Below are 23016 nucleotides of genomic sequence, written 5' to 3'. Positions count from 1 at the left end.
TTCACTTTCCAGACTTGAATCCACCTTAATTCCTTCTTCCTCTCAGCCACCAAATCCTCTGCTGTCTCCCAGATGGCTCACATCCTGTGCATTAGTATAAATCCCAGTTCGCATCTCCATATTGATGCAGGAGAAATGGTGACCCATTGTTAATCTGAGGCTTAAAACTGCCATTAACTCTGGAATAATCTGTCTGTCTGTGCGGCTGCCACCAATCAATACGCCACGGCAGCGACTCTGGTGCTACCATGGCCGTTCATCTGCATTGACCATGTAAACGTCAGATGTTCCTCGTTGACTTTGCGTTGGGATTCTATTTAACAGTGTTGAGTGAGCGTGATGACAAGTGTGATAACAACAGAAGGAAGAGTTCAGTGTCGCCGTCGCTGGAAGTGTTTTTCTGCTTAGAACTGTGATGCCATTAACCTAAATCACTGCCCAATTACTTTAAAACAATAATTTAATTCACTACAGGCAGCGTAGATGAGCATATGTCTCTTAATTGTGCTTTTTGATGTTTAGTCCTATTTCCTCTTTGGCAATTTCCTTTTCTAATTAGTATGCACAAACTACTGAAAAGCATTTTTCCATTTTAAAGGAAAGATGAAAACAATAAAATACATATTAGTAAATCACTTTGCTGACGTTGTTGCACTTTATTCAGATTACATAACTACTGTCTAACAAGGAGACAATGAGAGAGGAAAAGCTATTGTGCGCTTGTGTTGTGGTAATAATTGAAATAGCTGTATAAAACTGAGGACAGGATGCAGCTATTTTGAATGCTGGCTCTGGATTAATGCATTATGCAACACTGTTGGGAAAAAAATAAATCCAGATGAGATTAAGATCTGTTCGCTTTACCTCTTCCTCTCTCCTCGCTGCTCTATCCATTCATGGGATTCTCTTGCAGGTAAAATCACCACAATAGGTGATCTCATTTACACATCTGAAATGCCTTGAAGCACTAAATCAACGAATCTGACAGTATTTTAATAGAACTGTTAAATGTATAATCAAACTGCCAACAGTTAAATTAAATCGTCCTTTAAGCATCTACTCAGCCTTTCACACTACTGCCACCTAGCGGCTGGTGATGCAACTGCACCGTGTAGGCAAAAACCCCTCTTCTACTGTAAACACGCTTTTGTTGCTATAAGAGAAGGGATGGATTTACCAAACACGGAAAACACTTATTAAGATCAATCCTGATGAACATCTCTTGATTCTCGACTGCGAGGGAGGACCAAAGACGTGTTGCTCAATGCTGATGACCATCACTGCAGGTTCCCTTTCCTAAACGAATCAGTGGAAATCCTTCATCAATCTAAACAAAACCTAAAAGATCATTTCCGTGGTTGGTCGGGAACCACCCTCAAACTGAGGGTCGCTTCGTTTTTATCCAGGCGAGTTTACTCATAGCACCAGACACCTTATTTTGGACTCCAGAACTCGATCCTTGCACGTGATCCTGCAGGTGATCATTTATTTTGAGTCCGTAGATCATTTTCATCTGAGAGGTTCAGGCCGCTTTTAAATTCACCGGTTTGTCCAAATGCTCTTGCTCTCCAAATGATGGCGCTCTGCATAGGACTGCACTTACTAAATATTAAATGTCCCTATTCTATGACACCAGGGAGAGCGGAACCCCGGTCTGAGCGGAACCCAGGTCCAATCAGGGTTTCCAATAGAGAGGTCGCCCATCACCGGCCCATTACACACCTGAATATGGATCAGAGCGAGGTGAAGGTGAAACCCTCCAAATACATGAAGCACTTTTAACGGGAACATGGATAAACTTTGTAAAGTTTTATTTCAGCAATGGTGCCAAAAACGGTGTTCTCTCTTTAACAGTTAAAAACAAATCACCTTCTTGGCAATTTACATCATATCCAGCACGCAAAATGCTGCCAAAGAGTATTTAAGGGGGGGGGGGGGCTCCTTTTGGGACAGTTTGTCTGCTACCAGTCTGTAAAACTGAGAACTGAATGAAGGAATACAGTCTGTAAGCCTGGGACTGTCCGCGGTGCTGTGTGCTGCTACGCGTTTGTTGCAATCAAACTACAATACAAACTACAGAATCCGAACTACGAAAAATCTGTTCTGCTCTTCAAAGCTGCCAGAGCTCCCGGATTCTCAAAACAGGGGTCTGCTGTCGTCACACGCGTCGAACACGTTAGAGTTTATTCTATAACGGGCCTCTAGATTTTCTTGCGGACGGTGAACGCCGCGGGGTTCCCGTAGAGCAGCCGGTCCCGCTCCCGCAGCTCCTCCTGCAGCTTGGCCTCGGTGACCCGCAGCTGACGGATGGTCGCTTTCATCTCTTTCATCTTCACCTCCATCAGGGCGATGATGTCCCGCTGCTCGTTCAGCTTCCGCAGCAGCTCCGCGGATGTGGTGCCGGTGGTCAGAGAGTAGGAGTGGTCCAGCGGGCTGCTGGTCACGCTCACGTACTGCACGGCCGCCGGGTTGGCGATGGAGCCCGCTTCCCCCGAGGAGTCGTCGTTAATCAGCTCTTCGGCGTTTTCGATCGGCGCAGCGTAACAAGTGCCCTCGGACTGAGTGGGCAACTTCGCAATGCCCAGGTACTCCCCGTTCTGACCTATCTGGACCACGGTGATGGTGTCGTCGCTGGCCTCTCCGCCGGCATTGCCCTCGGCTCCTTCTGCCGTATTGCCCAGTATGGTGTTGACAACAATACCGGGGGTCGCGGCGGCGGCGGGGGCAGGAGCCGCTGCAGAGGCTTTCCTGCCTCTGCCGCGCCGGTTCCTGCGCTCGTTCACCCCCCGCAGAGGGAAGAGCGACGGTACCCGAACACTGTAAGTCTTTCTCCCGCCAGCGAAGTGCACGCTGCAGACCCGGTGACCTGTGGTGGGTTCGAAGGTGCTGAAGCAGCCGCTGACCCCGGCCCGGGAGATGTTCCTGAGCCACTGTTCCCTCAGCGTGGTGTCTTTGGGAAATGTGTAGAAGCGCAGGTCCCGGTCACGATGCGAGTTGTTGTAACAGCCGGGCACACAACAGGTGAAGCCGGGCATGTTTGCTTCAGTGCCGACCGAAAACGCGCTTTGCTTTTACTCCCGATTATTTTGTTGTTTCTTTTTGTATGCGTTGTTTGAAAGCGCAATGGCCTGCAGCGGAACTACACGTCCCACAACGCTATCAACTTCCTGTTTGTTTTTCCACCCAAAGCGAGTCGCGTTTCTTCGTTCATTGAATGAATCCGCTTGAGTCTTACCGGATGAAGGCACGCAGATCGCGTATTAATGATGAATTCTGCATGGATGTTTGTGAGATTCTGTAGTAGATCTCTTGTTTTGTTCTGCACTATGTTATCAGGCCAAACGCCCGCCACTTAGAACTAGAATTCCCATAATTCCTTGCGCTTCCTGTCAAAGATGCGTCGAGCTCTGCCACCTGCTGGTCAGCATTCAGTACTACAATGCTGAGCTCAGCTGATAAAAATAAACTTGGTATTTATAGTACAGTTACGGGCATAAAACATCTTGCTCTTGAGTTCTTAGAAAATAATTTTGATTGCCTTTTGGAATATGTATAAATGTCGTTACATTTAACAGGTCACAATAATGATGGTTGCTATTAGCATGCAAAAGGCATACAATTACTACTAACATTTCTGTTAATAGGAATCTATTTGAATTCATTATGGATCGTGGACATCAATTCAAAGGACATAGTTGATTGATTTTTCCCTTAATCCAAACAATGAATGTAAGCATAGTGTTTTTATTAAACTAAAAGTAAAATCTATGGTGGGAAAACTATGTGAGTGAAGCAATTCTGTCAGTAAATGAAACTATTATTTTTGACCTATAGCTTTTTCCAAAGAACATTCAACATCAGAATAATCACATGATCCGTAATGTCTTAATTCCCTTAATGATATCTGTTAGACAAACATGTTTAGTTAGTTTACTGGAAAAAATAAAACAGAATTCTGAGTGCACCACACCAACAAACATGACATAACAAAGAAATCTAGAGCCACCCTTCGCTTACCAAGTTTACATACATTTTTCATGCTCCGTATCGTTAAATCGCTAATTTATTTATCGGACTTTTTATATAGCAACACCACTTCCAGTACACCAGGTGGCGCCATGCAACCCAAAAGACGGTTACGACCCACCGCGAAACGAAACGAATAAGAAACGCAGCACTTGTTTAATTGTGGCAAAAATCTAAAAATCAAAAATTTGTAGCGCTTCCGCAGCGTCGCGATGAGTCTTCGTTTAAAGACGATAGCGCATGAATGAGTTGATGTAAGACGCTTTCTAAATACTATATCGTACTATTGTAACTACCATTGAACCGTCTCTTTAGCATCTCTGGCGCTCCTCCTCTGTCGTTGCCGCACAAGTTACCATTAGCAACTGGCCAGCGCCCGGCTGAGCGCATAATCGCTGTCGATGTTGTCCTGGGAAACAGTAGGTAATTGGTATTTCCACTCTTTTGAGTTGTACTTGTAAGTGTTCGAATAACCCTTCTCAAAAGATAGACTTTAAATAGAAATGACGCGATGTACCTGCTTCTGTCCGGAGCCATTTCCCTTTGTAATGTGGCTGTCTGCTAGCTAGATGCGTTAGCTGATTTGGCTTATCTAAGGTAGCCCAGGCACTTCAGGAGTTTATTTGACTTAATAGCTTTTATTTCACACTTGTCTCTAATGAATCTGTGGGTACCTTCTGTCACCATATCGTTTTTTAAAATATATATATAGCTAAAATCTATACGACAATGTTGAAGAGCTTAGCTTTACTTTTTTTATTACTTCAAAAGCTACTTTGCAATGTGTTTGATAAAGACAAGTGTGATGCAGGTTCCGCCACATGTGTACGTTTTGTGTAGTTTGATCTGAAGTCCTGTAGTTTGATGAGGAAGCTTTCACAGACTACGGCAGGCGTGGAGGTTTGGCGTTTCCGGTCGGGCTTCCTAGGAACGAGACACCATATTCAGCCCGTAACGCTCACGTCTGTCATGGTTTGAAATGTGGTAAAAGGAAATAATGTTTTCATGATTCCTCTTTAAGCCCCGGTACCTAAAGTCTGACACAGTGGTCATTGTTTTTTATTTTCCAGAAATAAATAGATGCGACCAGGTGCTCCCACCACCCTCTTTGTGTTGTGACACGTGCCACAAAGCCAAATTGATCAAATCACTAAATATAACTACCTCGGTGCCAAACGTGTGCTCGTCGTGCACCTGAGCGATTGGACTGAGGTAGAGACGGTGTGGATTGGTAATGGGTGTGGGACAGCTCGGGAATGGCATGTTCACTATGTAGCCGCACACAATGCGAGCGACTGTCAGAACCTGCTGATAAGAAAAACATGTTTGGACCTCCATGGGACGGTTTTGCTCGGTGGATATTGCACAGAGCTGGATTAAGTTTCTTTTTGATTGCCTATGAAAATAGCATAATGACTAAAACACTGACTTATAATAAAATATATGAACCTGTCCATTCAACTTCATTAAATGTTCTTTTATTTTGGGTTTTTACAGGGACTGTAGGTGATTTACAGACGCAGCCAAAGCCATGTCAGACACACCGACCCGTTTGCTGGAATCTTTGTCAAGCTGATCATGGTTCGCACATAAAGTTGCTGTGGGCGGCGCTGCCATGTTGCCGGGAGTTGGTGTTTTTGGCACAGGGAGCACAGCTCGAGTGCTGGTCCCCATGTTAAAGGCGGAAGGCTTTGAGGTTCATGCTCTCTGGGGTCAAAGCGAAGATGAAGCACGCTGCCTGGCAGAAGAGCTCAGTATCCCATTTCACACAAGCCGATCGGACGACGTCCTCCTTCACCCAGACGTTGACCTTGTGTGCATTTATATTCCACCATCGATGACGAGGCAGATTGCTGTGAAAGCACTGGGTAAGTTGAGCCGCACGCACGTCTTTGACGTCTCTCCAGTCATTTAGTAACACAAAACAGGTGATTATCCCACATCCACATCAAGGGGGTTGATCTATAACAGTGACTCGCTGTATCTGATGGCATTCCTGAGCTCTGGCCTCAGCTTCCTGTTTTAGTTGAAATTTCCTGAGTGAGTCCCCACAGAGGACTTATCCTTATCAGTACGGACAAAGAGCAACTGATTATTAACGTCCATGCAAACTAGGCCCATCCTCTGCGTTATCAGGCATGAAGGAGACTTTAAACCCTCTGGTTTATAGATTAAAAAACAAGCATTTTGATAGGAAACCAACAGGATATCCTCAAACTACAAAATGTTACATATAAACACACACACACCTTGAAATGTTGAAAATATTATGAAGAGGTACATACTAATACAAACACCTAAAAGCTAGATCATGAATATGTTCTTTTTATTCATTTTGTACTGTGATAGTTTCAACGTGATTTCTCTGCTCTTGTCATAAAGTCATAAACTCTGTAGAAACTACGAAAGAGCTGGAGAATAGACGCATGTTATCTGTTGCTGTGAGTTTACCAAATTACTCTTCCGTCCCCACAGGTATAGGTAAAAATGTGGTGTGTGAGAAGGCTGCGACTGCGGTCGATTCTTTTAAAATGGTCACAGCGGCCCGCTACTACCCCCAGCTGCTGAGCATGATGGGTAATACCCTGCGCTTCCTTCCGGCCTTTGTTGCGATGCACAAGCTGCTGGCCGATGGCTACATTGGCGAGATGCAGGTCTGTGACGTGCGCGTCTACGGCCCGAGCCTCCTGGATCATTCGTACGGTTGGACGTGTGAAGAGCTGATGGGGGGAGGAGGTCTGCACACGGTCGGCTCCGCCATCATCGACCTCCTCAGCTTCCTCACCGGTGCGCGAGCCTCTCGGGTTCACGGCTTACTGCGGACCTTCGTCCAACAAAAAGGTTTGATCCGAGGAATCCGCCGCATCACCAGCGATGACTTTTGTTTCTTCCAGATGTTGATGGGCGGCTCCAGCTCGTCCTCATCTGGCGTGTGTTGCACTGTAATGTTGAACTTCAACATGCCCGGATCATTCGTGCATGAAGTCATGATAGTCGGCTCTTCTGGGAGACTGGTCGCCAGGGGGACGGAACTTTACGGTCAACGCAACGGCAGCAAAAGTGAGGAGCTGCTGTCAGGTGGCGGCGGGTGGGCGGGGCCAGAGTCAAAAGACATGCCCCTGCCTTACCTGCAGGGTTTGAGCTCCATGGTGAAGGCGTTGAGGCAGTCGTTCCAGGCTCACGAGGAGCGCAGGTCGTGGGCGCGGGGACCCGTCGCCTTGGCGCCCACGTTCGAGGACGGTCTGTACGTGCAGACGGTGGTGGAGGCGGTGAAACGGTCGAGCGGCAGCGGCGAGTGGGAGTGTGTGGAGGTTATGAGTCAGGAGCCAGATCCAAACCACAACCTGTGTGAAGCTCTGCAGAGAAATAAGAACTGAAGCGGCACAACGGCTGCACCTGTCTGAGAAACTGGGTCCTTGTCTCCTGTGTTCAGTCCGTTTACATGACAAAGACTACTTTTTCTGTTTAATATCTGGAGACATGGAACAAAGCTGTTTGAACCCTCACACTTCCTTCAGCCGTAACTTTTTAAAGCGCTTCTTAGAAAATAATTTACCGTTTTAAGCAGCTGGTGGGTGGGTTTGTTTTTATTCATGAACCAGTCCTGTCCTGAGCTTTCCCGACAGCGGATATCTCTTCCTTTAGACGTTATCGTGTTTAATATCTGTGCAGCAACGACACCGTTTTCAGCTTTTAGCAAACAGATTAGTGCTTCACGCTCCGTCAAGTCACAAATTGTTTTTTTGGCTCCGGCCGGTCGCTCGGAGACCAGCGGCAACAACAGCGGAGTCTCCAGAGTGCTGCACGCGTTTACTGTATATTTATTATTATATCAGCACAAGCAGCACCTTATTCTGCTGTGCAGAGTTCAGCCAGTTCCTAATTTTTGATAGGCCGGTGCAAAATAAGCTATCACGATGGTAGAAGGGGCATCTCCCTTTCTAAATGCCCAAATACCCCGGTTCCATTATCTGTTGAGGCTGATTCCAGCCCCTATCTTTGCAACTTAAGACCATTTGGCCATTTTAAAGATACCAAGTTTAAATGACTTTAATAACCACCTCCAGGATGCAGGTCTATTTACTAAAAACCACCTTGTTTGGGGTTTGTTTTGTTTTTTTCTTTTGCACAAGTTTGATGCTCAAATAACTGATTTTAGGGGCATTGTTGCATTAAATTAGACATGGGGTGAAGGTGCTACAGCAGACAGGCCAGGTTTTACACAGATTATTAGATGGGACTTGTTTACGTTTGCATCCATAGCGGGGCTACGCTGATGCAGCATGTTTTCTGAGCTGTATTAGTGGTCGAGGTCAGAGTTCAGACGTGACTGATTCACTTTGACTTGAGCCTTGAATGTGACTATATGTGACAGAATGTAAAGTGTGTTTGCTCAGAGTTTACATGTGTTACAGTCACCGCCTGCACCTCAGGCCCGCTGAGCATCCTGGACAAGAATCAGTGTTCTGGTTTGATATGAAAGGCCTCTCCACACACACACACACACACACACACACACACACACACACATACCAACCATCATGTTATGACAAAGTCCACTGCAGACCACTGTTTTCTATTTTATTTGCACTGAAAATGTATCGAATGCTACCTGTTTTACTACTCAGTGTAACGTCTAAACCAGCCAGCTCACTGCAAGAATGAATCTAACATTTGTATAAGGAAGACTTTTTTTTTTTTTTGTATTTATTTATGTCTGTGTGGAAAAAGTTTCCTATTGTTTGTGTTCAGTGTTCCTCCTGTGGATATCCGTTTAAAGGTGTAATATTTAAAGTGTTTAGATCTGGTGGTGTTTTAATTTCATTTGGGAATAATGCTCTGTTCTCATTCCCAACAGAGATTTCCTTTAATAAATACCATTTTCTCTATTCAGTGTTTGTCTGCCATTCTGTTAAAACAAGGTGTTACACGCCTGCCGGTTGCATGTGATGTTTATTTTACATGCTTGTTTCCTTTTCTGTTTTTTTACATCACCTGGAACAGTTTTAGGATATTTTTACCTGCTTGATCCAACATGTTGGTTCATGTTTCCTTTGTTGTCTCCAGAGTTTCCATGTCTCCATGGAACCATTTCCACCCATGAGGATGACGCCGCAACAATTGTTTTAATTTAATTTGCTGGACCGGTTCCCAAGCTGGGAATTTGTTTTGCAATTTAAACTTTCGACACCATTAATCCTAAAGAAATCCAACATCCTTCATAATGCTGATGAAGGTTGTTGAGAGAAAAGCTCCGATTCCTCCAATGTCAATTACAATGTGATCATGGTATGTTTTGAGATACAGTTAAATTTAACTTTTGGATTACAAAGTGTTTCCCCTGTTGCGAGGAGGAAGAACACGCAGCACTTTACGATTAATTTAGTCCAAATTGAACTCTTAGAGCAACTGTAATTTGCCTTTTATATTGTCCATTGGTCAATTCAAAGGTCTACACACGATGCCAGTACCAACTGAATAGGATTCTTTTTCAGGTGCAGTCATGTACAGCTAAGTCAATGTTATTTTCTGAATGCGCTGGCCTGGTTCCTTTTAGAGGTGAAATAGTTTTCAAACAGAGGCCCACTGAAGCATAAGGAGGTCATCCATTATACAGCCACCTTTCTAGGAAATAGATTTAAAAATCGAAAAGAAATCACATCGCAATTTAACGTTTTGATCTTGAGAGAACCCAAAGTCTTGACATATCGTTGAAAATTACACTAAATCCAACCTTTTTAATCAGGTTTTGATGGGGTTTTTGTAAGTTCTAACACCTAGCAGCTTAATACAAGATACTCGCTCGTTGTTTTATGCAGATGCGTATTTTAAAAGATTTTTTTTAAAAGATGTATTTTTCTAATAACGGTTGGCAAATTATTTACATCAAAATTTATTTGAATACATTTTTACACATGTTACATTATCACTCGACGTGTAACGGCATTCAAACTGCGCATGCGTGCAAGAGTTGCTAATACCTTCTGTTGTGCTGTCAGGCTGTGCCGCGACAGTCGGCTTCCCCGTGATAAATGATTAAAACATGCGTGAGCTACTATTTACATACCACTGAGAGTAGAGTTGAGCCAGTTCACTTGAGCAAAATATAAACCGTGTCTTTCTTTGTAAAAGTTCCGAGTTTTGAAGCGGTACCAATAGTCTAAGGCCCTGCCTGACAGTCCAAACTCTGAGAAAAATAAGGCTCCCGGATTTGTGACGTTGGCAGCTGTGTGCTGTCCGTGTCGGAAGATGGCTGACAGCGCCTCCCTGGGAGCCCAGAGATGCGATTCTGCTCCATCTTCTGTCAGCATGGAGAACATTTCATCCCTGACGGAGTTGGAAGACCTGGAGAAGGTTTATCAGCAGCTCTGCGTGCAGGAGGTTCGTGTTTAGATAGTAAACGGCGCGTTTGTCTGAGCTTGAACACGTTACCAAGCTAAACTTCCGGGAGGCTACTGAGCCAAACAGTTGGGAGTTTTAACTACAAGATGTGGAAAACAGGTCTTTTAAAGTCGGCCTGGAGCTTCTGGTGGGTTTAGAGTTTATGCAGCAAAAGTGACTTCCCTTAGTGTAAGTTTGTCGGGTGCATTTTACAGTATTTTACTTGTAATAAACAGAGGGAGCACTTGATGTTATTCACTCGATCAGGTGAAAGACAATGTTTGGATTCTGTCCTTATAAACAATGGAAGTTACTTTTTCGAGCAAAAATAAATGCCTTCTGGTTTGTATTTATTATGAGTGTATTGAGTTACGAAAGGTAAACTGTTACCAGAAGGTTTCCAGTTCTCTGTTGGGTTTTATAAAGACTTAAAATGTAAAATCATGAATTTCTTTTGTATTTCTAATATTCTAGGTAATTTAATTTAATGTAGGATGTGCATTATTACTTCTTCCAGCTTTGAGATAAATTCATTGTCCTATTTTGTTTTCCCCAAATACAGAAAGAGGTGGAAGCAGAGCTGGACCGACTGGTTGGGCAGGAGGGGGGCATTCACACGAAGATGCTGGCACTGCAGAGGATGGGGTACAGCCTGGACACATTTTGTCCTCTCAAAACCATCGTGTATGTGAGCTTACAGGCTGTTCTTGACTCTGCCTGCAGACCCAGCCTTCAGTTGATTGGAGGAGATGCCAGTCAGCTGTCGGGCATGATCACCTTTACCTGCAGCCTGGCTGAAAACGTCAGCTGCAAAGTCAGGCAATTAGACCTGGCAAAGGTAACAACTCTAACCTTTTTAAAGCAACAGCTCAATCACTTGCACAGGGTGCTGATATGTCGTTTGTTTCTCTGCAGACAAGGCTGTATAATGTCATCGAGCGAGCTGACGACATCCTCAATCTTAAATTCTGCACCGATGGGGTGCAGACGGCATTACGCAACGAGGACTACGAGCAGGCCGCCGCCCACATCCACCGATACCTGTCTCTGGATCAGTCTGTCATTGAACTCAGCAGGCAGGGAGAGGAAAGTAAGAAGCCTTTGCTTTAACAGAACAAGAGTCCCACCACTATCGCCTCCAAAACAGATTAAATCTATATATACGGCCTGCGACGTTGTCTTTATTATTGTGTCTCCGCAGGCAGCAGCGTGGACGCCAGTCTGCTGATGCTTCAGGAAGCAGAGCAGAAGCTGAGGGTCATCGTTGCCGAGAAGTTGGATGAAGCTGTAGCAGCGGTTGACCTGGCACAAGTGGAACGGTTTTTCAAGATCTTTCCTCTGCTGGGCCTCCACCAGCAGGGTCTGGCTCGCTTTGGTCAATATCTCTGCACTCAGGTCAGTAGTTTGGTTTTAATGGATTTCAAACCTTTGAGGATTGTGTTACATCAATTCTAATCCCTGACTGTGGTTACATGTATTATTGTTGTCCATATTATTGTTTTTTTCCCCACAATGGGGAAGACTGTTATTTCTTTTAGTGAGAAACTATGGGTAATATGTGTAGCTTGTAAATGCTAATATAATGCTAATGATTGTCATGTCACAGGTCACTTGTTTCAGAAATCATCCTGTTTTAGCGCCTCAGGTTTTATGACAGAGAAAAGCTTAGATTGTGAGGACTAACGTATCGGGCCGTCTCTGTTTCATCAGATTGCCTCTAAAGCTGAGGAGAACCTGCATCTGGCGACAGGAGGAGATCTGGGAGAGAAGAGAGCGCCGCTTGTGTTTGCAGACACTCTGACGCTGCTGCTGGAAGGCGAGAGACGCTCTGCTGTGGTCTATTCTGGTCTGGAGTGGTCTTCACAAACTCTTGCTTTGTGTCCGCAGGGATTGCTCGTGTGATTGAGACCCATCAGCCTATAGTAGAGACGTATTACGGCCCCGGCCACCTGTACACGCTCATCACTCACCTGCAGCAGGAATGTGACCAGCAAGCAAATAAAATAGTGGACAAGTTCATCCAGCAGAGAGGTTACCACAACAAGGTGTGCACGGCGTGCACGGCACGGCTGCGTCTGCTGCATCCCTGCACACCCGGAGAACTTGAATCTGTCCTGTAGTTTCAGATTGTCCAGAGCAGCATGATGAGGAGCATGCCAGCAGAGAAGATGGAGCCTCGGTATGTGTGTGTGTGTGTGTGTGTGTGTGTGTGTGTGTGTGTGTGTGTGTGTGTGTGTGTGTGTGTGTGTGTGTGTGTGTGTGTCCTCCCTGTCTGTGTTTGCCTACTTGTCTTTCTCGTGGACAGGGAGCTGGACCCAGTACTGACAGAAGTGACCCTGATGAACGCTAGGGCGGAGCTCTACATGCGCTTCTTACGGCGCCGCATCCTGTCAGACTTTGAAGTCGGGGATGTTCAGAGCATCACGCAGGGTGGGTGGCGCTTCACTCCGTTCGTGATTGTGTGACCTGCTTGAGCTGACCCTTTGACCTTTTCCTGCTTTTCTAAACAGAGCATCAACAGAATGTAGAAAAGCTGCTAAAACACTGTTTACTGAGCAGGAAAATTCAGGAGCTGATTGGTTACTACATTCCTATGGAAGAATACTACATGAGAGAATCTGTCAACAAGGTTTGTTTTTCATCTTACTAAAATGGCTTTTTGTCCTGATCCAAGTGTTATTCATCGAATTGTAATTTTTTAGTAAAATGACAAAAAAATGCTCATTTCATGTTATTCCAGTATAAAGATTGATCCACAAATTTTATTTACTGTCAAAAGCTGCTGCAAGACTAGAACTAGTCTTCTAAAAATCTTATTTTCAAATAAGACATTTCTGCGTAGAATAATAAGCAATTTTACTGTCTAAGGATTATTCATGTATAGAATGTCCATTATTTTGGAATTTGTACTGTTTTCAACATTCAGTGAGTAAGAAATGATGTTTAACCTGATTTTCTGCTTCAGGCTGTTGCCATGGACACCTTCGAAAAGGGTCAGCTGACCTCCAGCATGGTGGACGACTGTTTCTACATCGTGAAGAAGTGCATCGGCAGAGCTCTGTCCAGCGCCAACACCGACTGCCTCTGCGCCATGATCAATCACGCTAACTCGGCGCTGGAGTCCGACTTCAGGTGCTCGCGTCGACTCGTTCGTCCCGGCGACAGCAAACGCACCGTCGTGACTCACGCTTGCGTGCACGCTGCTTGTCTCTTCGCCCGCCAGAGAGGTGCTGTATAATAAGCTGCGGCAGGGCTTCCCGGCTACGACCCTCCAGGACATCCAGCGTGGCGTGAGCAGCGCCGTCAGTTTGATGCAGAGCAGCTTGCAGCAGGGCAAGTTCAACACTCTGGGCATCGAGAGCACTGAGAACGCCAAGGCTGCCTTTCTGGTACTTCACGTGCACTTCGAACACCTCTGGCTCCTGTCAGAATGCAGCAGACAGTCATCCCATCAAAAACGTATCGTTTTAATTGTTTGAACGGGAGAAAATGTCTTTTAAAAAAGGGGTTTTTGTCGTTTTCGTCCTCTGTCAGGTGACCCTGAATAACGTGGAGGCGTGCAGTGAGAATATCACAACTCTGAAGAGGAACCTGGAGGTCGGTTTTCCTTCTTGGTCCCTCGTTTTGACTGTTTGCCTCTTTGCTTAGAGACGTGTTCTTTTCCACTCCTGCAGAGCGACTGTTCCAAACTGTTCATTCAGGGTTCTGCTGCTGGTGAACAAGCCAAGATCGAAAGCTGTTTATCGGATCTTGTCAACACGTCTGCCAAGTTCAAGGATCTCTTACAGGTCACAAACACAGCCGCGGCAGCAGTGTTGCCTTTTACGTTGTTACTGTAAACCCACCGGCCGTGGCTGTCGCTAAGTTTCTGCTGTTTCACAGGAGGGCCTGTCTGAACTGAACACAACGGCCATCAAGCCTCAGGTCAAACCCTGGATCAGCAGCTTCCTCTCAATTTCACACAACATAGAAGAAGTAATGATTTCAGAACAGAAGCCAGTGGTACTTGAGAAGCACGCGGCTGTAACACTTGTCTACTCCGCAGGAAGAGTTTAATGATTATGAAGCTAACGACCCCTGGGTGCAGCAGCTCATCCTCAACCTGGAGCAGCTCATGGCAGAGTTCAAGGTAAGTTTCCTCAGCGCCGGTTTATCGGCTGCCTCAAATACCTTTATGAATTCTATGTCCTGTGTCTGTGGTCCTCGCCAGGTGGCCCTGTCTCCTGTCATCTATGACACGCTGACGAGCTTGATGACCAGCTTAATATCGATGGAAATGGAGAAGACGGTTCTGAAATGCTCGTTTAGCAGGGTGAGGAACCAGGCTTGGCCAGTAGGGGGCAGCAACCACCACACGCCGCGCCTCACATCACGTCACTGACATACTTGGTGAAAAATCATCAAGCAATGATTTATTAATGGCCACAGAAAGGCCTGCAGTGCTGTAGCACAGGCGGGCAGCAGCCTCCTTTCTGCTGGGTGTGTTACCTTGGAACTGTTCTGGATCTGGAGCTCGTCCACTGATTCTGGTCTTTCCTCAGCTCGGAGGGCTGCAGTTTGACAAAGAGCTTCGCTCTCTTGTGGCGTACCTTACAACTGTGACCACCTGGACCATCAGGGATAAGTTTGCTCGCCTCACACAAATGGCCACCATTCTCAACCTGGAGAGGGTAATTTAATGGAATCTATGTTCATGTAAACCCTGTTTTTATTATATCATTTGAATGTATTCACATAAAAAGGTCTAACTCGAAGCATTAAGAGGTCCCAAAAAAAAGGAAAGCAAAATTAAATTAGCTCCTCTCAAAATGGGACACGGTGAACATAATAACCGATGAATAATTAATTGGGAGATTTCCTCCTCGGTGATTATTTTTGTAGTTTTACTGTACACGTCTGATTGGTTTAAAGTAATTATCACCTATTTCCCCTCCAGGTAACTGAAATTCTGGATTACTGGGGTCCAAACTCTGGCCCGCTGACGTGGCGCCTGACCCCAGCGGAGGTGCGTCAGGTTCTGGCGCTTCGCATCGACTTCAGAAGTGAAGACATCAAGAGGCTGCGGCTGTAACTTCACAGCACGCCGCCTGGACGTTCAGCACTAAAGAACTAAAGAGCTCTGCTCAATCCAGGTTTAATCTTTATTTCTCTAAATGGATGCAAGCCGCGCTGGGGCAAATATTCAGGGATTTCTCGTGGTGGTGGTGGGGCGGTGATTGTGGAGATTTCAGGCAGGTTTTTCCTGACTCAGCCAGCTGGTTACAGTCAGAGACTCTAACATCAGCCTCTGTCACGGCTTCACGGGGGGGGTTGTAGATATGGAAGAGAGTTGTAAAGAAATCTGTGTAAACTGTAATTAAAATCCTAAGAATTTCACTCTGGGAGTTCTGATGTTTTAACCGGTGAGTCTCTCTGGGAATTGAGGACACGGTGGCACTGAGGAGTGGAGCTGCGAGGCTGTCGGAGCAGTAATGAACATCATAGCCATTAAACTGACAGAAGCAGGTCAGACAGCTGATCCAGCCTAGTCATTCAATATATGAATAGCTCCTTGTGTGTGATGATGGAACACTTTTAACCTAATAAATGGAGAGGCACCATGCAGCAGCGCTGATCCCCGCCACCCGCCACATTTCGTGGAGTGCTGTCCCACTGCCAGGCCGGCGCCGTTCCCAATCTTTTATACACGTCTCTGACGCTGAACGCAAAGCTGCTGCTGCTGCTGCAGGTAATGAAGCATTAAAAGTGGTTCATTCTCATAATGTTCAGCCTAATTTCCTGGTCCAACCTTAATTCTCTGGCCAGATTAAAGCAGGACAGTGTGTCGCGGTTGTGGCTTTCGTTGGGGACAATCAGACGCGGACGACAATGCGGGAATAGTTAGGAAAAGTGTGGCTTTAATGTAAACACAACATTCGATTGGCTCAGCACAAACATTCCACATGAGCAACTAATAAACTACCAAATAGGTCAGGGTGCAGCACAAAAAAACATTCACAGTAAAAAAAAAAAATCTGGTATAATATATATACAGTACGGTGCTTTTAAGGTGAAAATAGATAGGATATAGGAACTGATGTGATACAGTAGATAAGAGTATACAGGAATGGGTAAATGGAGTTTCTTGGGTGCACAGGTGAAAATGGAGAGCTGTACTTTTTCTCTGTGAAAAAGAGAAACGTTGACAGACAGGGGCAATGGTTCCCTGTTCATTGATCAGGGGAGGGGAGGGCTGGGAAACCCTCAACTCCCCAAATAGAGGCTGCCTCAAATGAAATTGTTCTCCTTGTGCTGTCTTCTATTTCTACACAGATTCACATCAAAACATAAAATTACCACACTGAGAACAGAATGTCATTGGAGGGCTGCTTTCAACCCTCTGAACCTAATGACAGGTATTAGTCCCCCCCCCACCAAAAGATTTTCATGTCAGGAAATAAATATGTGGCACGGGATTTCAGGAGGTAGGAGGAGGCGTGTAGGGCATGAGGCTCAAATAAATAAATCATTCAGTGATAATAAAAAGCCATATATTAAATATTACTTGATAATATGTACTATCTCTCCCGATCCTAATCCCCTATCAGTTGTTGTCAAATGGTTGGCACCGATATGACATTTTTAGATATAATTGGCTGATTCCTCACACTACAGGAGGCCGGTGGCATTAGGCAGCCACTCTGGAGAGAAGAAGCTTCTCTTTCATTATGTTTTACAGGAAAAAGAGAAAACAGAGTGGAACAGACCTGCAGGCTGTTCAGTCATGTGTGGGTCTGAAGGAGAGGGGATCTTTGTCCCTCCTGACAGTTAAAATAGCCTCCTTACCAACCATGACCTAGAGCCACGAGTTCGGCACCTCCCCAACAACTTTGTCGTCTCCACCTTCGTACACACAGCAGCTCTTCAAATGGAGCACAATAGGCTATATTCAGTGCAGATATGAATGCCTCAAGACTCGCATGAAAAAAAAAAACTGTTACAGAGGACATGGGACGATATTCCACGGTGTAATTTCAAACAACATTGCACATTCCTCACGTTGCGTTTCCGGGGCTCTGCGGAGCCAGGTTCCAGTCGAACGGGACCCCGGCGCTAATGTTTCTGACCCAACCAGCTGTTGACGGCCATCGATGCAACATGAAACATTCAGCTCAAAAACACATTTTTTTTATAGGACAAAACAGGGGCTGTATACTGAAATGAAAATAAACGGGAAGAAATCATGGCGATAACCCAGTGTGGTGTCTGACGGCAGCTCTTTGGGTCCATCTGGACGTGTAGACTTACATATTTATGTGTTTAATTTATCATCAAAATTATTATCAACACCTCATACTCTCCACGACAACCTCTGTGCTTCGTCAGGCCTCAGTATAAGCCACACCCTCTAAGGTTATTTGCAATAATGATGTCGGTGACGGCATCAAACACTACCTGGATGTTTCCTGTGTCTGTGGCACAGGTCAGGTGACAGTAGATCTCCTTGTTGGGAGAACGATTCTTACTCTCAAACTGGACCTGAATGTACGCAGTAGCATCGTCGTAAGTATTAGCACCTGGAGACAAAGGGAGGGAGACAGAAGGTGAGCGACGGGCGGACGCCGCCCGCCTGCAGAGGGACGCGGCTCGGGAGGTTTACCTGTGTATTCTGGAAAGCAAATCGTCAGGGGCGACTTCTTGATTTTCTCAGCAAACAGATCCTTCTTGTTGAGGAAGAGGATGATGGAGGTGTCGATGAAGAACTTATTGTTACAGATAGAGTCGAAGAGCATGAGGGACTCGTGCATGCGGTTCTGCGGGAGGGAAAAGTGCCCGATTAGGCTGCATGTCTCACACCTAAAGGGGTTTATTCGTGCAGGCCGCTACCTGACATGCGCGGGACAAACAGCAAAATATAGCAAAGTTAAAATAAATTTCACAGTTCGTTATGAATTGTAGCTGCAGTTTCAGGCCCTGGGGTCATTCTCTCTTCAGAGAATAGTTTCCTTTGTTCTAAAGCATAATGGCGGCGCAGAAAGATCCGAGAACTCGCTTCCACGAAGCGTTCCTTTTATTAGCTTTAGCAGATACGTGACAGCTGGTCAAGAACGGCGACCACGACGGCGGTTTAACTCAGTCCTACTCACAGTAGTTTCATCCTCGTGGAGCACCTGGTCGTAGCCACTCAGAGCCACACAGAAGATAATGGCGGTCACATCTTCAAAGCAGTGGATCCACTTCTTCCTCTCTGACCTTTGTCCCCCCACATCAAACAGCCTGCGGAAAAGCGCTCAAAGTCAACGGACGCCTTCCTGTTTCCTGAAAAACGATCTGCGATGAAACGCAATCGGCAAAGGTCGCCGGCGGCTCCGCGCGCTACCTGAAGTGGAGATTTTTGAACGTGAAGTGGGTTTCCACGATGCCGGTGGTTTTCACCCGGGTCCTCAGGATGTCCTGCTCCGTGGGCTGGTAGTCCGCTGCCCCGATCCGGTCTAGGCTGTCCAGGTAGCTGAGGACACGCACAATTCCAGTCAGCATCCAGTTCGATTTTCCTTTTTAAGGCTCGCAGCTTTCCGCACTCACTATTTAGCGGAGTCGTTGAGTTGGTACTCGCGGGCGCGGCTGAAACATTCCTGAGTTCCAGCATCGGCCCACAAGCGCTTCATGGCGGTGAGGAGCTCGGCGGAGTACGGCTCCGTGTCCTCCATGCGGCTGACCACGTCACACACCAGCTTGGCATCCGCCTGGACAAATTCATTTCAGGAGCTCAGGGAAAAGGAGGGAACCGCCGTAGTGCGGCGTTTTATTCAACGGCTAGCGTCTCAAGCACAACTGAACATTTACAAAGATCATTTCTGAGCAAAAAAAAAAAACTATTTTGAGACTCCGCAGTCGTCCCGCGTCCAGCCCGCGGGAGACGCGGCGACGCTCCCGTTTGGGACTAAACATTCTAAGAAGAATAAATCTGAAACTTGCTTTTCTATCCTTGTCTCCGAACTCGATGCCCAGCGAATCCATGGCTCGGAGGATGGCCGCCAAGCTCTGGATGGTGTTGCTGTACACCACCGGCTTATACTGCTTCACGTCGTCCCCAGAGAAACCGTCCTCGTGAATAATCCTGCACGTCCACACAGACAGTAGTGAGACGTGTGTGAAAGAGCAGAATCGTTTTTTTAAAAAAGGCATATTTGTGGTTGATAATGCAGCGAACGATCCTGGCCACTTACCCTCCAGTCGTGGCTCGTCTCTATCTAGAGGGGAATTGATCACTCTGTCTGAATCTGGAGCTGTCCAGTAATGTGATATCTACGCCATTTAAAATTTATGACAGCTGAAGGAGCGGAATCAGTCAGAGCAGCGACCAATCGCACCTCCCTGTACAGTTAAACCGCTCATAACCCGACCAACGTTAAATCATCCGTGTCCGACCTGACATCCACGTCGTTATTGGTCTGTCTGGGGTCAGGAATCGGACTTTGGTGAGAATCGATACTCAGAAATGCTTCGGTCCAGATTTTAAAATTTAAATAACAAGTCAAATGCAAATTATTGAGGGCTGGCAATTCTGATTTAGACATGAAAATGTAAGATTTTCTCACCATGCAGAACATTAATGATGATGAAGCCTTCACCAATCAGCTTAATATTCAACTAATTAATCAATCAGCCTCATAATAATTATAGGAATTTCCTTTGCCCTTTTTTGCATGTCAGCTGATGCTTCATCTGGAGATTACTTTCTCAAACATTCACCTTATCTTTTTAGGAAAACACGTAAAAATCCTCCTCACAACTTCCCACATGTAAAAATAAAAGCCTTTGATGTCGCCGTGACAACGTTTGCTGACCACTACATTCTGAATCAAATGACACCGTTGAGTGCGATGATGCTAATGTTGCTCAGGATTTTTCCGTCATCTTCCTCAGAGACAAACAAAACAGCGCTGCTTAACATCCCATCTTGTCCCACTCTTATATAAGAAATACAGATGTGGGGCCTCAATGAAACACCTGCCGGTGGATTCGTCACGTTAAAATAACCTTAGCAGCAGGTGGGAATGATGCAAAATGACACACGCCGATGTTTTAACTTTACGGCCGACGGCGAGCAGTAAAGAGCCGTCCAGATGTTGCCTCCTTCGGCCTAAACAAACCCTGAAAAGTGGTGGCAAACACTATTTTGCCTGCTGACTTGCGTTCCGGGCAGAGCAGTGAATTATGGACCAGCGGAGACCACGGGGAGGGTAATGAGGTGAAGGGAAGAAGAGGAAGCAGAGAATGGAGGAAAGGAGGAGGGAGGGAGGGAGGGGGAGAGGGAGGAGGGAGGGAGGGAGGATGCAGTGAGTGCACTGCAGGTTGGGATGCGCCGAGCAGGATGGAGACACCGCTACCCACCGAATCTGCGAGGAAACGGTTCAGAACGCCAAAAAAAAGGCTCGGGGGACGCAGAAACGTCTGGAAATATAACCATAGAGGGGTTTACAAAAGAGCAACAGTGATTTAAATCATGAAAGAGTGATTTAGCTTAGACGGGAGGAGGTTTAGATGCGGTTTTAGGAGCCATATTTCTGCGAAAATCCGCTTTATAGGCAAAGTACTCCCGGCGATATCGGGCACTTAAAGCCATTAAGATTAAAAGCAGAGGTATTCGCTAATGGAGCGGTAGTGAGCTCACTGTAAAACACACGCGCGCGCACGGGGGGGGGGGGTGCGCACACACACACACGTACAGCCGTACACACACCAGAGGGAGAGGGAGAGGGAGAGGGAGCGAGCGGCAGCGAAGGAGAGAGAGAGGAACAACACCCAGATATTCCCAGTCGCATTCTCCCAACAGTCAATTAAAATGCTCGTTAACTACATTTCAGCACCCGGACCGTGAACAGCACCCGCAGACGCGGCGGCGCCTCCCGCAGCCTCTCCGCCGGGCTGCGGGAGGTGCTCGAGTCCCCGGCACTCCTCCGGGGCTACGGCCTCGAAACATGGCGGCTTGTCTTAGCAAAGACAGGGGAGGCGCAATCTCGGGCCTTTTACTTTTACCCGTGTCGAAGGTGACTAGCTCGAAAAGGGGGGGCGAACGCGCCCGGAAAAGCCCGCACTTACTTCATCTGTTTGACGATTGTGCTTTTCCCAGACTCCCCGCCGCCTGTGAAGGAGACAGGGCAGAGTCAGAGCCGACAGTGAAATCAGTACCACGGAGAGCACCTCCGCCCCATGCAGCCCCACCATCACCAAACCGAACCGTGCCGCGCCGGGGCGCAGCAGCCCCGCGGCGAGCGCGCCCGCTCCCTTACCGAGCAGAAGCAGTTTGACGTCCTTGGCGGCCACCATCCCGTCCTCTTTCAGGTTTTTCTCGATGGCCCTGCTCCGGTCCAGAGCTGCGCGCTCCTCGGCGCTCAGTGTACATCCCATGTTTCCAAGCGAATGAACAATCCCGTCGTGTCTCCGGCCCGCCCTGTCCCTCGCCGACTCTCAATCAGTGCGTTGTCTCTCGCTCGAGCTCTGCTCCGGCGCTGTCTGCTACAGCATTAGGCCCGGATGGGGGGCTGAACGGAGCCGGGATCCAGAAAGGCTCTTTTCTCGGTGGCGCTGCGCCTCTCGCTCCGTCTCCTCTCGCAGGGGACTGGGGGGTGGGGTCGCTGTGCTCGAGCCTGCGGGGCTGGGGTTGTTGTTAGGTGGGGAGGGGGTCTCTCTCTATATCGCTCTCTGTCTCTCTCCCCCTCCTCTCTCTCCCTCCCTCTCTCTCTCTCTCTCTCTCTCTCTCTCTACAGGGCGGTGCTGCTGATGATGACAGCCAGCGCGAGCGATCTTTCAAGAGGGCAGGCGGGAGGGGCGCGAGAGGAAGAGCTGGCCGCGCGAGACATATTCTCGCTTACGTCACACCCACCGGGCTTTAATCACGATCGAAAGATTATTCAAATGAAAGGCCCGTAAAAATGGCAAATGCCGCCCCGGCGTCGCGCGACGCGGGCGCGGGTCGCGTCCTTTCAAGGCGGCACGCGGAGCTGCGGGACCTCGAGTGGGTCGCGAGGGAAGATTAATTAGAGATAACGGCCTACGCCTTTAACGCACGCGGGCCCAATGGTGGACGAACACCTCGACCGACACGTTCGGAAACGCGAATTGACAAAGTCAAAGAACAAAATCTCTCCTTGTAATAAGGGCGGCGGCTCTAATCCGTGTTATTACGGTCTGGGAGCTCCGCTGCGATGATAAATCGATCCTCAATTCAGCATCTTGATCAGCGGAGTCAAGCCGCATGGTCTAAACCTCCCTCGCTGCGAGCCGATAAAATATTGATCAGCACAAAAATGTCACCGGGAAAATGTATGGATTCATTATATACAGTATGAAAAGTGCATATGATGTATCCCAAACAGATCCAGTCGGATCCGTTTCGTTACATGTACATGAAGTTATGGTAGATCAAAGGTATTCTGACCTACTTCACGAGCGGATTTACAGCAATGCCTCCGAGAAAAAGGCTCAAAAGTTCGACATGCAAACTTTCCCCCACAATGACTCCGATCTGTATATCAAATACTGAAACTATCCAGCGGAAATTCATTGTCAAATCGAGGTGATCGTTATTTATCACCGTTTTCGGCCGTGTTTTTGTCTTCGGAGCCA

The 23016-nt window shown here is 46.9% G+C and overlaps 4 protein-coding genes across 7 annotated transcripts; 2 read left to right on the top strand and 2 right to left on the bottom strand.

The window, feature by feature from the left end:
• Positions 1-1794: 1794 nt before the first annotated feature.
• On the bottom strand, positions 1795-3765 carry thap11 (THAP domain containing 11). Its single transcript, XM_057025746.1, has one exon. It carries the CDS (start codon positions 3033-3035, stop codon positions 2202-2204), a length of 834 nt encoding a protein of 277 aa, XP_056881726.1. The 5' UTR covers positions 3036-3765; the 3' UTR covers positions 1795-2201.
• gfod2 (glucose-fructose oxidoreductase domain containing 2) lies at positions 2454-8915 on the top strand. 4 transcript variants are annotated; one of them, XM_057025741.1, is made up of 3 exons: positions 2454-2585; positions 5524-5894; positions 6502-8915. In XM_057025741.1, the coding sequence occupies exons 2-3, from the start codon at positions 5642-5644 to the stop codon at positions 7401-7403; spliced, it is 1155 nt and encodes a 384-aa protein (XP_056881721.1). In that variant the 5' UTR covers positions 2454-2585; positions 5524-5641; the 3' UTR covers positions 7404-8915. The 4 variants fall into 4 exon arrangements, with proteins under 4 accessions (XP_056881721.1, XP_056881720.1, XP_056881719.1 ...); XM_057025740.1 differs by lacking the exon at positions 2454-2585 and adding an exon at positions 2694-2819; XM_057025739.1 differs by lacking the exon at positions 2454-2585 and adding an exon at positions 3980-4445.
• A 1317-nt stretch (positions 8916-10232) lies between these two features.
• On the top strand, positions 10233-15783 carry cog4 (component of oligomeric golgi complex 4). Its single transcript, XM_057025735.1, has 19 exons — positions 10233-10407; positions 10970-11052; positions 11131-11245; positions 11323-11497; positions 11609-11802; positions 12118-12223; positions 12295-12452; positions 12528-12586; positions 12713-12837; positions 12918-13036; positions 13373-13539; positions 13631-13796; positions 13942-14004; positions 14082-14195; positions 14290-14382; positions 14453-14536; positions 14618-14719; positions 14949-15077; positions 15344-15783. Exons 1-19 carry the CDS (start codon positions 10276-10278, stop codon positions 15476-15478), a joined length of 2319 nt encoding a protein of 772 aa, XP_056881715.1. The 5' UTR covers positions 10233-10275; the 3' UTR covers positions 15479-15783.
• Positions 15784-16284: 501 nt separating this feature from the next.
• On the bottom strand, positions 16285-22104 carry gnao1b (guanine nucleotide binding protein (G protein), alpha activating activity polypeptide O, b). Its single transcript, XM_057025742.1, has 8 exons — positions 21681-22104; positions 21490-21532; positions 19363-19504; positions 18970-19130; positions 18767-18895; positions 18534-18663; positions 18047-18200; positions 16285-17963 (listed from the first exon to the last, which is right to left on the bottom strand). Exons 1-8 carry the CDS (start codon positions 21796-21798, stop codon positions 17776-17778), a joined length of 1065 nt encoding a protein of 354 aa, XP_056881722.1. The 5' UTR covers positions 21799-22104; the 3' UTR covers positions 16285-17775.
• Positions 22105-23016: the final 912 nt, after the last annotated feature.

The sequence above is a fragment of the Takifugu flavidus genome, chromosome 2, assembly GCF_003711565.1.
Source record: "Takifugu flavidus isolate HTHZ2018 chromosome 2, ASM371156v2, whole genome shotgun sequence".
NCBI classification, from domain to species: domain Eukaryota; kingdom Metazoa; phylum Chordata; class Actinopteri; order Tetraodontiformes; family Tetraodontidae; genus Takifugu; species Takifugu flavidus.
This window is presented reverse-complemented; position numbering and strand designations above follow the sequence as displayed.